Source organism: Podarcis tiliguerta, assembly GCF_965153285.1.
Source record: "Podarcis tiliguerta genome assembly, chromosome: 14".
Taxonomy (NCBI): domain Eukaryota; kingdom Metazoa; phylum Chordata; class Lepidosauria; order Squamata; family Lacertidae; genus Podarcis; species Podarcis tiliguerta.
The window spans coordinates 11,154,863-11,170,518 of record NC_139547.1 but is presented as its reverse complement, the minus strand read 5'-3'; the positions used below and the strand labels follow the sequence as shown (position 1 = coordinate 11,170,518).

The window sequence follows — 15,656 nt, the reverse complement described above, 5'->3', positions numbered from 1 at the left end:
CAGCGGTCTAAATTCTGAACTTTACTCAGACACAGGATGCTCCTAAGCTGCAAGCTCTCCAGTGCTGCGCACACAAACTCATAGAAGGCGACAGGTGCAGTGAAAACAGTTGGTGTAGAGGGAAAGCTACAACTCCACAAGGCCTTGGTTCAAATTTCATCTCTACCATGAATGTAGTAGGTAACCTTAAGACTCCAAGTGAGACACAGTGGCTTAGAATTGCACCATGTGGGATACCGATCGATCTTACAGGGTTGTTGGGAAGGATTACACCAACATAATGTAGGCAAAGTGCTTTGAACATTCAGAAGAACTGTATAAATGTGGCTGGAGATCTGTGTGGCCATTGGGCAGCTGCAATAATCTCCAGGTATATCCCTTGGCTCACCTTGCCGACAAAGGTCCATATAGTTAAAGCTATGGTTTTCCCAGTAGTGATGTATGGAAGTGAGAGCTGGACCATGAAGAAGGCTGATCGCCGAAGAATTGATGCTTTTGAATTATGGTGCTGGAGGAGACTCTTGAGAGTTCCATGGACTGCAAGAAGATCAAACCTCTCCATTCTTAAGGAAATCAGCCCTGAGTGCTCACTGGAAGGACAGATCGCGAAGCTGAGGCTCCAATACTCTGGCCACCTCATGAGAAGAGAAGACTCCCTGGAAAAGACCCTGCTGTTGGGAAAGATGGAGGGCACAAGGAGAAGGGGACGGCAGAGGATGAGATGGTTGGATAGTGTTCTCGAAGCTACCAGCATGAGTTTGACCAAGCTGCAGGAGGCAGTGGAAGACAGGAGTGCCTGGCGTGCTCTGGTCCATGGGGTCACGAAGAGTCGGACATGACTAAACAACAACAACAACAACATATCCCTTGGCTTCCATTGCATTCATCCCTCAATGCACAGTCTGAATTTTCACAACCCATAGGTCACGCCATGTTTGCAGAAGCAAGTCAGCTTTTCCTAGTACCATTGACCTGGCCTCCCTTTCTAACTGGTACACAGCAAACAGAGAAAAGGAGCACCCCAACTCTATGTTGGGGTAAGCAATGTGTTGACTTCCAGATGCTGATGGACCCCACTATCAGACCCTGAGATTCCCACCATCCCCGATTATTCACCATGCTGGTTGGTGCTGTTGGGAACCAGAGAATAGCATGATCTCTAGAAGGTGTTCCATTGGCTACCACTGCTCTAGGTTACACAACTTGGCAACTGTACCCTGCTATGCATACCTTGCTCTTGTAGAATGGCAAAGCTAATGAACCTCAACCTGTACCTGATCTACCAATGTGGCTCTTCACAAAGAAAATAAAGAAGGTGCATGACGCTGCAGCCGTTAAGAGTGTTTCAGACTACAATTCCCAGCATCCCTAACTAGCAGGATCAGTGGTCAGGAATTATGGAAACAGTGATCCAAAACCAGCTGGAGACCCAAGTTTGGGAAACACTGGACTAGGACCTGGGAGGCCAGGGTTCAACATCCCCACTCGGTCATGAAGTTCCTCTGGGTGACCATGGGCCAGTCACCATCTCTGAGCCCAGGCTTCCTCAGACTCAGCCCTCCAGATGTTTTGAGACTACAATTCCCAGCATCCCTGACCAATGGTCCTTCTAGCTAGGGATCATGGGAGTTGTAGGCCAAAAACATCTGGAAAGCCAAGGTTGAAGAAGCCTGTCTTAGCCTAAACTACTTCACTGGGTTGTTGTTATGTAAAGGTAAAGGGACCCCTGAACATTTGGTTCAGTCGTGGCCGACTCTGGGGTTGTGGCGCTCATCTCGCTTTATTGGCCGAGGGAGCCAGCGTACAGCTTCTGGGTCATGTGGCCAGCATGACTAAGCCGCTTCTGGCGAACCAGAGCAGCAGACGGAAGCGCCGTTTACCTTCCCGCCGGAGCGGTACCAATTTATCTACTTGCACTTTGACGTGCTTTCAAACTACTAGGTTGGCAGGAGCAGGGACCGAGCCTTCTGATCGGCAAGTCCTAGGCTCTGTGGTTTAAGGGAGGAGTAAAAACCATGTGCTGCCACCCAGAGCTCCTTGGAGGGGCAGAAAGCTAATAAATAAATGTACCCCCAGAGCTAGAGTCATCTCTGGACAAAGATGTACTAGGGCAGCAGCCAGCATTCCACAAGCAGACAAGTTAGCTGCAAAGAATCTGCCATGCATCCAGAAGGGTAGTTGTCAAAACTTATCCCAGCTTGCAGAAAATGTGACTAGTGAGTTGCCACCATTTTTATCTCCATCTGTAGCAAAAACCATAAAAAAAAATATCAAGGAACCATTTCCTTTTTTCTTTTCACTTCTCAAGGAACCGTTTTTCTTTCCCCCACAAAGGCACTGCTTTGCACACAAAAGTTCCCAGGTTCAATCCCGGCCATATGGCTGGGGAAAAACTCCTGGCCTGAAACCCCAAAGAGCCGCTGCCAATCAGTGTAGGCAATAATAGGCTAGGTCCAATTTGATATAGGACAGGTTCCTAGGCATCGTTTTACAAGTGCTTTGTGCCCATGTAAACAAGAACAATGTATGGAAATGTCAGGTCAAGCCAAGAACAGGTGCTCATTTAAAATAAAAATATTCAGTTATATTTATTCACATATTAAAACTGTACAAGCTAAAGGAAAAGGACATCGAACACTTCCGAAGACTATTTCTTTACAATATGCAATATAACAGATATCCAAACTAGAACTGTTAAACAAGGTAGACGACAGGGACAGCCAAGAAAGCAATTTGGAGAGCTTGTTCCATTTTGTTTGTTTTCTTAAAAAAAAAAAAAAGGCATTTAACAAAAATAGATGTTAATCAGCTACCAGTATTATACAATGATAAATATTTCAAAAAATATATTAAGTTATATGGAGTTTATGGATTTGACAGGAAATCCACAGAAATCCCAGCCTTCACATGGACTTCCAAATAGACCAATTAAAAACAAACAAACAAGCATTCCAATAGTTAAGAACTGGTTCTGCAGACTTTACTGTTTTGGTATCAACATTCTTGTCGCCTACTTGTAGTGTAACTTATACTAACGTCATTATAACAAAAACACGTAAGCTATAATGCTCTGTGCAATACGGATCTGGCAGCTATATATTGACGAGTGGCCTCAGAATGTTTGCATTGCAGCACAGGTGGAGTTAAGCTCCTCATTCTTGTTAATACTGGCACACATTTCACAAGGCAACATCTCCCCGCCCCGCCCCGCCCCCCACAACATACACGCAAACACACAAAGAAGAAATCCAAACACATCTTCACTTGGGTTCCATTGCAAGCCCACCATTAACATTTAGCATAACATCCAGCGCTTAGCAGTTGCCGGGATGACCTGGGGCAACCGCAGCTCTCACACGCACCAAGATCCAAGAAGATGCCCAACCTCAGGACTCAAAAATCTAAGCGGCATTCGTTTCTCACTTGTACTGCTAGAATGTTATGTGCTTGTCAATGTTCTGCTCCGACTTTATAGTTAAAAATATATATATATATGCTTCTGTCTTCCAACCGTTATAGAAATATAGAATGGACTCTTCACCAGCATGTTGGCAGTGTTAGAAGAGAGTTTTCTCCACCTCGCCCTCCTTCCTGTAAGTCAAGTCCACTGATGTAGTCTTTTATCGCACCGCCAGGAGGAAGGCCAGCCCAGCCAAGCCAAAGCCAGCTGCCGCCATTATAGCATTGCTTATGGTACTGTTCTGGTCAGCTGCATCCGAGCCATGTTTGTTGAAGAAGTGATAGAAGCCATCCTAGGAAAGAAGAGAACAAAGTCTTATTTATTTATTAACTTTATAGCCCGCTCTTCCTCCAAAAGGCTTCCAGGGCGGCAAACGCACAAGCAACGAGCCAATCAACAGTTTCTAAACCAGTGCTAGAAACTCAAAATACAGAAGCTAGGTGCCAAAGTGCTCCTTAAACCAAGGTTACATTCACCAAAATGGAATGTCTATTTGCCATTTTGGGGGAAGATGGCTCTAAAGTATTTTTCAAATGATGGATTGACTGTGATTATCAGTTAAATATGTGGCTTGTTCAGATGATAACCTTGAGGGGTTGAGAATTTACAGAAGAAAAATCACTTTAACCAGGGACAGTCCACATATATACTGGCCTATCCCTACCTCTTTTGCTTAATGGTTACACAGACCATTCATAACGTAAGAATCTTCATCACAGCTGTGAGCAGGGCAGTGGGGTAAGCGAAAACAAGCCACAACAATTTACAGTAACGTTTCTTGACTGCTCCTGCTCAGGCTGCACAGAAAACGCATTCTGGTTCCCGAAATTCATTCTGATTGTGCAGATAAAATGTAAAGGACAGAATTCTACAGGATGTGCTGCTATGTGTGAAAACCGTCAATGTTTCAGTTGTCCCCTAGGCATGCACCTCCAGATGGTGGGGAAGTCAGGTGCCATCCTGGTACCCGGAAATCTCCATTTGGTCACAAGTGGTTGATGGTCAGGTGCAAGATGTGCCTGGTGAACTTCAAACACTGCTCTCAAACACCACCATTTCATGTGCCCTGGACTCAGGCCTAGATTAAGATCATGAGGCTAATTGGAGGCTAAATACAGCAACAAGAACAACTTATCTGAAAGTTACCAAGTGTACTGAAATTAGAGAGATAATCTGCATTCATTTCCTTCTTTTCTTCTTCTCCTGTCTCTCAGCTGGCAAACTGAGGGCACGAAAATTTCTAAGGAACACAGGAACCTGCCTTACACCGAATCAAAACCATTGGTCCTTCTACCTTAGTATCATCAACTCTAACCAGTAGCGGCCCTCAGGATTTCAGAGGGGGAGGTCTCTCCCAGCCCTCCCTGGGGCCTTCTGTATGCAAGACAGATGATCTACCACTGAGCTAAGACCCTTCCGCTCTGACAGCCGAAATAGTTAATCCAGCCCTGCTTAGGCCCATCAGCCACTCAGTTCAGTGCTGCCCTATGACAGAAAGGAACTGGCAGCTGCACGGCCAGATCTTTCTTCTGAATAATCAAGAACAGCAGTAATTCGACTCCAGATGGTCATGTTTGAACTCCTATTTGGCAGATGTCTATGTAAACAAGTTATGCTCTTAATTTCTTCCGGAACTTTGTTCTTTACACTTTAATTTGTGCAAACAATGGGGGCATTTTCCACTGAATGTCAGTTTGCACTCCTGGCCAGCAGCTGCTGTGGGGTCATTAGCATTCAGGTGGGCTGCCTACAGAAGGGGAGTCAAGCCTCAGCTCCTCTATGGAGAGGGCACAATTAAGCCAGCCACCTTTTGCAGCTACTTGCTTGGACGTACAATGGATTTTCCAAAGCAGAATCAAAATCCAGATCCTTAAGACAGGAGTTTTGGAAACAAGATCCCCCTTCCACATTTTATTGCCGTAACAATCAGCCACAAACTGCTTAAGAATCACCAGCAGGGCAATTAGTTGAACCTTGGGTGTTGCTGTTTTGCTGTGTTTTTAAAGAGCTTTATGATTAAAAAGAGAAACTGCAAGTTCCAAAAGACATTAAGGGCAAGAAGAGATCGACAGCCAACAATTTTATTTGAAAACCACAAAGTCTGGGCTTCTGTATTTGTTCTCCTCTCTAGCTCAGTTGCTTAGAGCATAGTGCTGATAATGCCAAGGTTGCAGGTTCGGTCCCTGTATGGGGACAACTGCATATTCCTGCATTGGACAAGATAATCATCAGGGTCCCTTTCCAACCCTACAATTCTATGATTTCTAACCTTTAGCATTAATTTCTAGGAGCAGGACCCAGCAGTTAGTAAGTACTTTTTTCTTCAACTTTCCCCCTCAGCCTCTGAGGGTGAAGAGCACTGACCTCAAAGCCTTGCTTCTGTGTAAGAGTCACAACCAAGCAAGCACACTGGGCTGCTGCTGGAAGCCCAGCGCACAAAGAGGAGCCACACAAAGCCTTGCCTTTCTGCCACAATCAATGGCAACCCCATCCCACCTGCCATCTTCTGGAACAAGGCCAGCGTTGTTGGGAATCAAAGCTACAGAACTGACGCAGTAAATGGCACCAGCGGAACACAAAATAGGGCAGGGCACATAAGACTCTGAATACTATTTCCTTTATAGGTATAGCGCAGAGATGAGAGAGCATCATGTGCAAAATCCACATGAGCACCACAGCCATGTGCATGCGTATGCTGGAAAGTACTGGGCACAGTGGTTTCCAAACACATGTGAGACAGTCATGTGGTCTGACCATGTGACTAGGAACACATGTCCCTCCCATAGCTCATCTGCCACAGACTGGATCTGCAAGCTTCAAAGCGGATCCTTGCGCATAGCCGGGAAATGGGATCTGGTTACACCTTTCACAGGGGACAGAAAAAGAAGCTTTTGTCCACGACATTCTTTTATGCCTTCCTTTGTGAAGTAGGTGCTTTGGGGCACTGGTCCTCTGCAGAATAGGATTACAAAGGTGCTTTGGTGGGGAGTGAAGTGGGGCAGATTCCTCATCCAGCCAAAGAAGCTGCTTTGAATGGACTTTTTACTTGGCCTGCTTGAAAACCGAGAACTGAATGCAGGTTTCTCTGTATTCTTTACCCGCAGTACTGTGGGAAATAGTTGCTTTGAAGTTGATTATTCAACATTCCTGGCAGAGGTTTAAACCCTCACCCACTCAACAATGGTTAGCACCAGATTCTTCGGAGAGGCAAGAAACTCTACACTGAAAGGAGTGGGGGCGGGAGAAAGAGCCGAAACCCCTTACAGTTAACATAAGGAAAGAGGCATTTCTGCTTGGGGCAGGGGAAAAAACAATAAGGAAAGCCATTCCTTTATAATTGCTGACCCATCAGATTAGCAAGGGATGTTTCTCCTTCCTTTATTTTTGTACCCATTCATGATGACCTCGGTTACATTCAAGAGAGAGGAGTTTTGCTCAAGGCTATATAAAAAGTTATGTTAACTCAGGAATTCCTGAACATGCTCACAACAAGCCTCTCTGTCAAGGGGCGGTGGGAAGCTGGAGTTCTTTAGTTATAACAAGGCTTGGAAGGACGCCAAGCACTTAAGAATCTAAAATATTCTCCCTCTCCCTCTCATTCCGATTATATCCAAGACCAAACAAAGGCTTTTGTTGGCAGTGTTCTCTCCCGGGAAAGGAGGGAGAGCAAAGCTGCTAGAGGCCTGTGACAGACAACTGTGTTGGCTTTGTCCGACCTCCACCGCTGGAGACATGGGAATCACAACTGGGGAGAGTTGCACTCAGGGGTTTCCACTAGGCATGGAGTTGGCCACTGGGAGAAGCTAATACTTGTACTGGCTATTGCACCATGACCCACTTTAACCTGCATCGCCCAATACTCAAGTCCCTTTGAGCCTGTATACACACAAGCAAGGACAACATGCGAGCAGGCGGCACTGAGTGCCATGTGCCAAACAGTGCCATCCCCTGGCGGCCACACATCCTGCACGCCCAGAAGAAGAAGAGTTTGGATTTGATATCCTGCTTTATCACTACCTGAAGGAGTCTCAAAGCGGCTAACATTCTCCTTTCCCTTCCTCCCCCACAACAAACACTCTGTGAGGTGAGTGGGGCTGAGAGACTTCAGAGAAGTGTGACTGGCCCAAGGTCACCCAGCAGCTGCATGTGGAGGAGCGGAGACGCGAGCCCAGTTCCCCAGATTACGAGACTACCGCTCTTAACCACTACGCCACACTGGCTCTCTGCCAGGGATGCTCGAAGGCCTCCTCCTATGTGGAAGGACCCATAGCTAAGTGAGAGCATTTGCCCTGCACACAGAAGCTTCAATCCGTAGATCCTCCAGACAGGGCTGAGAGAATCCTACCTGAAACCCTGGAGAGCTGCTGCCAGTCAGTGTAGCCAATACTGAGCTACATGGACCAAGGGCGTGTCACGGAACACGAAGGCTTCCTGTGTTCCTGCAGACATTCATGCTGCAGGGGAAGGCTGGCTGGCGCACACAACCCCAGGGGCGCGGCCACACGGAGCAACCCTGCTTATGCGCTGGTCTGATGCACAAACACAACTTTTCAACAGGGCCCCAGGGGAATGCCGTTCCTCTGCCTCAACAGAAACTCGCATCCAAAGCAGCTTCCCATAAGCCAGTTTAACAGCCGTAGGCTTGGCCCGTGGTTTTTATGAGAGCCGGGGCAGCACGACCAGCCGGTCCTGCTGCACCTCTCTCCCACATGAGCCCCAGAAGATGATGATGAAGAAGAAAAATAAATCTGCGCTTCTTCAGCTAGGGAACTTCCAAAAAGAACTGCCAGCTGCTTCTGCCTTCATCAGCTTACTTGGAATAATGTATTCCAATTGTGGTCTTTCAGTTTCGCGGCTTTCGTACGTGTCAGCAGGAAAACTACAGGGCTAGGCAGCAAGGCAGGGAGCAAGGCCACATCACCACAGGCCTACTTTGGGAGCTCCAGCGCCAGATGTTAAGACGTCCGCTCAAAGCGCAAGACTCCCCTGCCTCAATAAAGCAGGCAGGAGGTAGCATGGGAGAACCGACACACCAACACAACCCCCAAGGACAGCAGCGGCTCCATGATCTCACTGCTCCCCAGCATGCTGCCTATGGTGCCCCACCTAGAACTCTCAGACAGAATGGAATTCCATCCTGAAGTCCCATCTCTCTACCCTGTTCCATGCAGGTACCCTCTTAACTCATAGAAACATGCCTTATATGGAGTCATCCCCTTGGTCAGTATTGCCTACACCAGCCTCTCTCAACCTCAGGTTCCCAGATGTTGTACTATCATCCCTGACTGCTGCCCCTGCTGACTGTGGATGATGGGTGCAAGAATGATGCTCTGCCCCCAAGCTTCACCCTTTCCTTGCGGGATCAAGACCAGGAATTGCACAGCACGTGGGACCTCCAGAACCCCAAGCTGCCGAAGGGCACAAGTTGGAAGGTTGTCCTTGGAGAGTTAGACACTTGCTTACATCTCATAAGCCCAGGGCCACAGGCACCATTAGAAATTAGCCAGGCGCCAGGTGCCAACTGTGACCATGTGATCTCAGGAGATCTCCCTCTGGCTGGCACCTCCAGCTTTCTCAAACAGCTAAGCAGATAAACTTATTTACTGCATTTATATCCCACCCTTTTCCTACAAGCAGTACATGGCTCACCACTCCTCCTTGGTTAATCCCTACAACAACCCTGTGAGGTAGGTTAGGAGGCTGTGTCTGGCTCAAGGTCACCCCCTTAGCTTCATGACTGACTGGGGATATGAACCCCTATCTCCCAGCTCCTAGTCCAACACTCTAACCACTACACCACACTGCCTTCCTAGAGTTCTTCTGCTGTGGGGCAGCTATATAAATTAAGTAGGTGTGTAAATATGGGGAAAGGAAAATGTCACTTAGAGGCGGATCTGCAATATTTCCATTGGAGCTTAAATTTGTTTTATTCTGGATTGTTTTAATGTGTTATAAACCACTTTGAGATTTTTTTTCTTTAAAATATAAAGCAGTATAGAAGTGAATTTAATAATAATAAACTCCACTGGGGGTGGGGAGGCAATGGTGCCTAGACATACTGTTGTGGCGACTGCAACATGGGTTTAAGGTGCCATTTGGTGACTAGCTTACATATCTGAGTTTCTAATATTGGCCACAGATCCATTCCCCCTCCATGCCCAACACTCGTAGCTCCACAGAGACTAGACCCAGTAGTCATGCTAAGTCGGTTGTAAGCCTGGGCAATATATCCGCCCAGGACCGGTATGAGGAGCAGACTGCAATGTCGGCTTCACTCACCAGTATATTGCTGGTGAAACTGCCACAGCTCCCGAGTCCCTCTGCTAGCAGTGTCCACTGAAGGGAGTCAAGAATTACTTCCTCCAGCGGGCGCCAAGAGCAGAGGGACTTAGGAGCGACGGCGGTTTCATTGCTGAGTGAAACCGCCATCCCACTCTGCCCTCATATGGCGCAGAGGGAGAAACAAGCTGTGAGGTGCCGATACAGCTTGTTCCTCCCTCTTCATCTTTAAATTGCTCAACTTAGGACTGTGCAGCTACCCTTGCCTCAGTCCAGTAGTTAAAGGATCCCCCAGCACAGTGCTGGCTCCCACAAGCCGGTGGCAGAGTGGGGACTCCCTACAGCAAGCAGTTAAAGGAGCCCTGATGCTCCACTTGCAAGTGGCGAGAGCACCAGGGCTGTCTCAGCTGGGGAGGGGGAACCTTCCCTCCCCCCAGCTGAGTGGTGCATAGAGTGCCTGGGTGAGAGCTGGAGTAGTTTCACCCAGTGTCTCGTGGGCAGAGGCCAACGCACCTTTGTTTTTTCAGCATCGCGGTGTAACATCAAACCATGATGTTTGGCTGGCGATAAACCGCGATTCTGAAAAGCTGTTATCGCCCAGCCCTAGTCGGTTGTTGCCGGCTAGTGTATTTATACAAAGCATTCTGTACTTGGCAACAACAACAAAGCACTTTGCACAAAACAAAGCTTCCTTGACCAACTGTGCAACAGTTAGGCTCTTGCAAGCCGCACGTAGGTGACTTGCCATTGGTTTGGCCCTTGAGCGCATCACTGCCATTTCAGCTGGTCCAGAATACAGTTCATACACGACTGGTTGTTGAGCTTGTAACACCTATTCTGTGCCCCAGGACAGCCAACATGGTGCCCTCCAGCTGTTGCTACTAGGCTCCAGTCATCCCTTACCACTGGCCAAGATGGCTGGGGCTGATGGGAGTTGTTGAAGCGCAACAGCAGCAAGAGGGAGCCAAGTTGATTGCAAGATGTTAGTGACACACATGGTTCCAGATAAAGCTTCCAACGTACTCGTATTTTAAACCCCAAATGGCCAGACTCCTGAATATCTTAGCATCTTATATGTATGTACACGAGATCAGCTACATAGAACTTTCATCAGTCAACCAGCATTTGAAATTTGCCAGGCGCATTTTGCAGCTGGCTATCAGCTGCTTGTGACCAAGTGAAGATGTCTGGGTGCCAGGATGGCGCTTGACGTCTCCACCATCTGGAGGTACGTGCCTGGGGATCCTTGGATCTTGACTGCTTTCACACACTAGCAACACATCCTGTAGAATTCTGTCCGTTATATTTTATTTGAACAATCAGAATGAATTTCAGGAACCAAAACGTTGTCTTGAAAAATACAACTTTCAAGCCACCTGGCCTCAAATCAGCAACCAGACAGTCCATTTTGGCAAGTGTAACCCTGGTTTAAGGAGCCATTTGGCGCCTAGAATATATATCTGAGTTTCTAACACTGCAATCAAGGTTTAGGCAAAACTGCGATAGCTCCTATCAGTATTACAAGAACCCATTTCGTAGAACTCAGATGCCAGTTCAGTTTTCTATGATCTCAAGTACAATGGCAACATGCAAGGTATTTCCTGGTGTACAGGTGCCATGAAATACCCGTTTCAAATTTGTAATAACTCAAATCGTTTAGCAGCGCCTACAACTTTCTAACTCCCTGCCTAGAGATCAAGGTGGTGCTTTCAGTGTACTGTTTTCAGCACCTGCTAAAAATATTTCTGTTGAGATAAGCCTACCCAGATGCTTAGAAAGTTGAGCAATTTTAATCTGTTTTAGTATTTTAACTTTTGTATGTTTTAAAACAGGGTTGTTTTATCTTTTGTAAACCGCTTTGAAGGTTGTTGTTCTTTTTATATTCAAGCGGTGTATAAATTTTATGAAATAAATCAAACAAACAGGGTACCAGCCACACTCTTTCTAGCCCACTCTTCAAAGGGGCAGTCTTCATTCGAGCTGTGATGGGATGAAGAAGAGGTGGCTCAGACATTTCCCAGTCTTCCCTTGCAAAGATACATCCCCAAAGCCTGCAGGGCAGGGATGGAGAAGCCTTTTCAGCCCGAGGATCATATATGCACTCTTCTCTGCAACCTTCTTGGGGCTGCAGGTCAGTGTCAAAAGTGGGCAGAGCAATGGAGGCAAATTCCTTTGCACAACAGGCTAGTTTCAAGACATAACAGCTCTCTTATCTGACCTTCCAGACACACAAGCAACATGCTCCGCATTCAAGGACAAGGCAGGCAAACACAATCAAGGAAGGTTTGAAGCAGGGCTTGTGAGTGATGTGGCCTGGAGGAAAGTCCCAAGGACCAAACAGAGGGGCCTGGAGGGTCACGTCTGATCTCCCAGGCCTGAGGTTCCCCACTCTGTTATAGGACAACACACCTATCCATGCTAAGAAATCAAGCTACACCTTCATTTGGTGAAGGACTATACCTCAGTGGTAGAGCATTGGCTTTGCATGGAGAAGGGTTCAAGTTCAACCCCCAGGTTAGGAAGGGAAATGGGACTCCTGCCCAAATCCCCAGAGAGCTGCTGCCAGTCAGTGTAGACAATATTGAGGTAGATGGACCAATGGCCTGACTCAGAATACAGCAGCTCCCCATGTTCCTCTACTGCCTTCTTTTGGAAAACCACTTCGGCCAGCCAAGGGGAGCTTCCTTGCAGCTGGTCGTAATGATTGTATAATTGAACGCACTGAGCAAGAGATAACAATGACGCTCCTTTGCTAAGGAAGAAGGGCTAAGATCCACCCACCATTTGACCCCAGGGCATCCACACTTCCTGTGGGGCATGGCTCTGGCTTTGAACAACATGGCTAAATTAACAGGGGGAAGGAAATTAATGCAAGCCAGCTGCACTGCACCTGCTGCTGGGCTAAAAAACCTGTAGGCAAGCCATAGCTCTCGTCTAGAGCCACCTTTGAAGTTACCACTGGGTGGATGCTGTTGTTTTTTAAGACTAGGCGTCCACCTCTTGAGGACACCCAGCAAGAGGATATGCAGAATGCTGGATGCCCCACATGTATGTAGAAGCCAGTAAATCCACCCCAGGGGCCCTATCTGCAGTGCAGACAGGTGAGATCACCATGTCTGGTGCACCAACGCACATTTGCAGGAGCAGCCTCTGCTGAAGGACGCAGCTACCTTGTTGCTCCAGACCATGTCCAGATAGAGGAGAACAGAGCATGGGGCTTTGCACTGCTGTTTTCAGATTGACAGATCAGAGTACAAACACAGCGCAGAAACTGTGCCAGTGGCAGACCCTCAGAGCAAAGTTTTTACTGCCTTCCATCATTAGATTGCTAGTAGCCAAGCAGCCTAGACTCCCAATACCTTCTATCTATGGAGCTGCCCGAATCCCATGCATCTATGCAGATTCTGCTTGCTTCTTTGAAAAAAAAGCTTTGCACTGTTGTGCTGTTGTTTTTTAAAGCAAGTTTCAAATGCTCATGGTTTGCAGAACGTAAAGCAAAGCAAAGCAAAAATGAAAGAGGCGACACAGGCCAAGCTTTTGCAGGGCACCTCGATTTCACACCTTCCCCCTCAGTTCAAGTCTTCCTGCCACCCAGGTCCTTCTGAAAGTATCCCAAGTTCTGAAGACGCCCAACCAAGTGTTAAGGTCAAACAGATACATTTTGGTTGTACAACTGATTTCAAGGGCAGAACCTGAGCTCTCTCTGTGCCAGCGCCCAGCAAATTGCTAGCCAGCTGGGCATATGCCGTGCAGTTGCCCCAGAAGCGAAAACTCAAAATGGAGCATCGTTTCTGAGCAAGGGCACCCATTTGGTTGCTGCAAGACCAAGATACAGCCTAATTTAAGAGGGACAAAGACCACAATATGGAATGGAAAAGGGGGACGGGGAAGAGAGAAATGAGAACAGACGCCCGATCAAAGCTCTTTCTCACGGTTTGTCACAGCCTTCTGCTTCCCTTATATGGGAAAAAAATTATCCAGGCCTCCCTAGCAGTCATTCCTCTTTCTCTCGCCCCCCCCCCTTTCTCCTGTACGTCGCTGCTCCCCTTGTGGTCTGTACTGGGGTTATGGGGAGAGGGAAGCAAAAGGAGGCGCTGCTCGCCACCCCATAGGAAAGAAAAGCCTTAGATTTTTTTGGAGAGGATGGTGGGGCGGGAGGAGGGAAGGTAATGTGCGTATTAAAGCGCCGGAGCGAGAAGTCAGCTGGCGAAGCGCGCGTGCCAAGGTCATTCCCAGCGAGGAGTCCGCGTCCAGGACTGGGAAGGGACGGGCGGGCGGGCGGTGGGCCCTGCAGAATGGGAGGTGGGCATCGGGCCGGCTCTGCTACAGGAAGCGGGGCGCAGCGGGTGAGATTGCAAAAGCACCATAAGGCGTGCACAGCCCCCCCCAAACCTCCGGAAGAGAAAGGGGTACCCAAAGGAACGCTACGGCTTTCTACGGTTGCGCGCTCCTTTGCGCTCGGTAGCGCGCAACAATGGGGGGGGAGGGAACCCGATTCATCTTCCTCACCCTCCCACCCCACAGCGCTGAAGGCATGGGGAGCGAGGAGGAGGAGGAGGGAGGGTGGGCAAAGGGAAAGCGGCCAAGGCCAGATCGGGGACGGAAGCGCAGCCATTACTGCGCGAGCCGAGAAAAGGCTCGGTCCGTTCCGCAGCCGGCGGCGAAAGCGGGAGGTTGCCTAAAAGAATGGTGATGATGGAGAGGGGGCGCCATGGATGTCGCAGGAGGAGCGGGAGGGGGCGCAGGCCGCTCGGGGGCGGGGTGGGGAAGGGAAGGGGGTCGCGCCTGCCCTCCCGCCCGCCCGGCTGGCCGCCCCCTTTCCCGTGCGCTTACCCAGCCGCCGTGCGCCTCCAGCCACTCTCGCTTCTCCCCGGCCAAGTAGGCGGCCAGCGCCTCCGCCAAAGCGGCCGTCTGGTCGCGAGCGCCGCGCTCGGCCAGCGCCGCCGCCAAGTTGCCGGCGAACACGACCAGCGCCACCACCCGGCCCCAGTTGAGGCCGCCCTCGGCTTCCATCTGCGCCGCCACCCGGCCCAGCAGCGCGGCCGCCTCGCCCGGCTCCTGCGGCAAGGCGGCCGCCGTGCAGGCGCTGCGGAAGAAGGGCCGCTCGCGGCTCTCCAGCTCGTCGGCCACCCGCCGCAGCGTCTCGGCCGTGCGGCTGGGCGGCAGCACCGCGGCGCCCCCGCCACCGCCGCCGCCGAGCCGGTGCTGCAAGTAGTCGGCCATCAGCTGCACCGTCTCCTCGCGCAGCGCGCCCGGCATGGCGGCCCCCTCGGCTGGCGCGGCTGAGGCGGCGGCGGGTGAGGCGAGCGCGCAAGAGCGACGACGGGGCCCAGTGCCGGCGCCTCGGCGGACTAAGAAGCCGCCCACGCGTCCCCGGCCGGCTTCACGGCGCGCCGGCTCCGCCCCGTCTCTCGTTTCCCCAGCAGGGCTGGCGCGAGGGGCGGAGCGCCTCCCTCTCTGCTCCGCGGCGAGGCGGAGAACAGCAGGCGATGGGGAGGAGGAGGAGGGGGGGGCGGCGGCAGCCGGAAAACGCCTGCAAGGGTCCCCTCCGCGGCGCCTGGACCGGGCGAGGGGGCGCTTACAAGCTGGGTGTCTTGGGGAGGGGCGCGCAAGTACCTGGGAGTGTGCCTAATTCTCTTCAGCTGGGGGGGGGTTTACTTCTGAGTAGACCTGCCGGCTTTGCTTGCAGTGCGTTGGGACCCAATTCCGCCAAGAACAAGGGATGCCGAGGAGCTGTCCTTCAAAGTCCTCAGGGCATGGGCGTAGACTGGATTTTTGTTGGGGGGCAGGACTTGGTTAGGGGGCTCAGAACCGACCTGATTGGTCTGTTAAGTATTTCTATTGTTTTTCTTGATGGGGGGCAATTGCCCCCCCCCCCCGCTTTGGCTCCGCCCATGCCTCAGGGCCAGGATGAGTG

At 50.0% G+C, this 15,656-nt stretch overlaps 1 protein-coding gene across 1 annotated transcript; it reads right to left on the bottom strand.

The window, feature by feature from the left end:
• Positions 1-2,768: 2,768 nt before the first annotated feature.
• Positions 2,769-15,147, bottom strand: BCL2L10 (BCL2 like 10). Its single transcript, XM_083412345.1, has 2 exons — positions 14,573-15,147; positions 2,769-3,752 (listed from the first exon to the last, which is right to left on the bottom strand). The coding sequence occupies exons 1-2, from the start codon at positions 14,996-14,998 to the stop codon at positions 3,621-3,623; spliced, it is 558 nt and encodes a 185-aa protein (XP_083268471.1). The 5' UTR covers positions 14,999-15,147; the 3' UTR covers positions 2,769-3,620.
• Between the last annotated feature and the right edge of the window lie 509 nt (positions 15,148-15,656).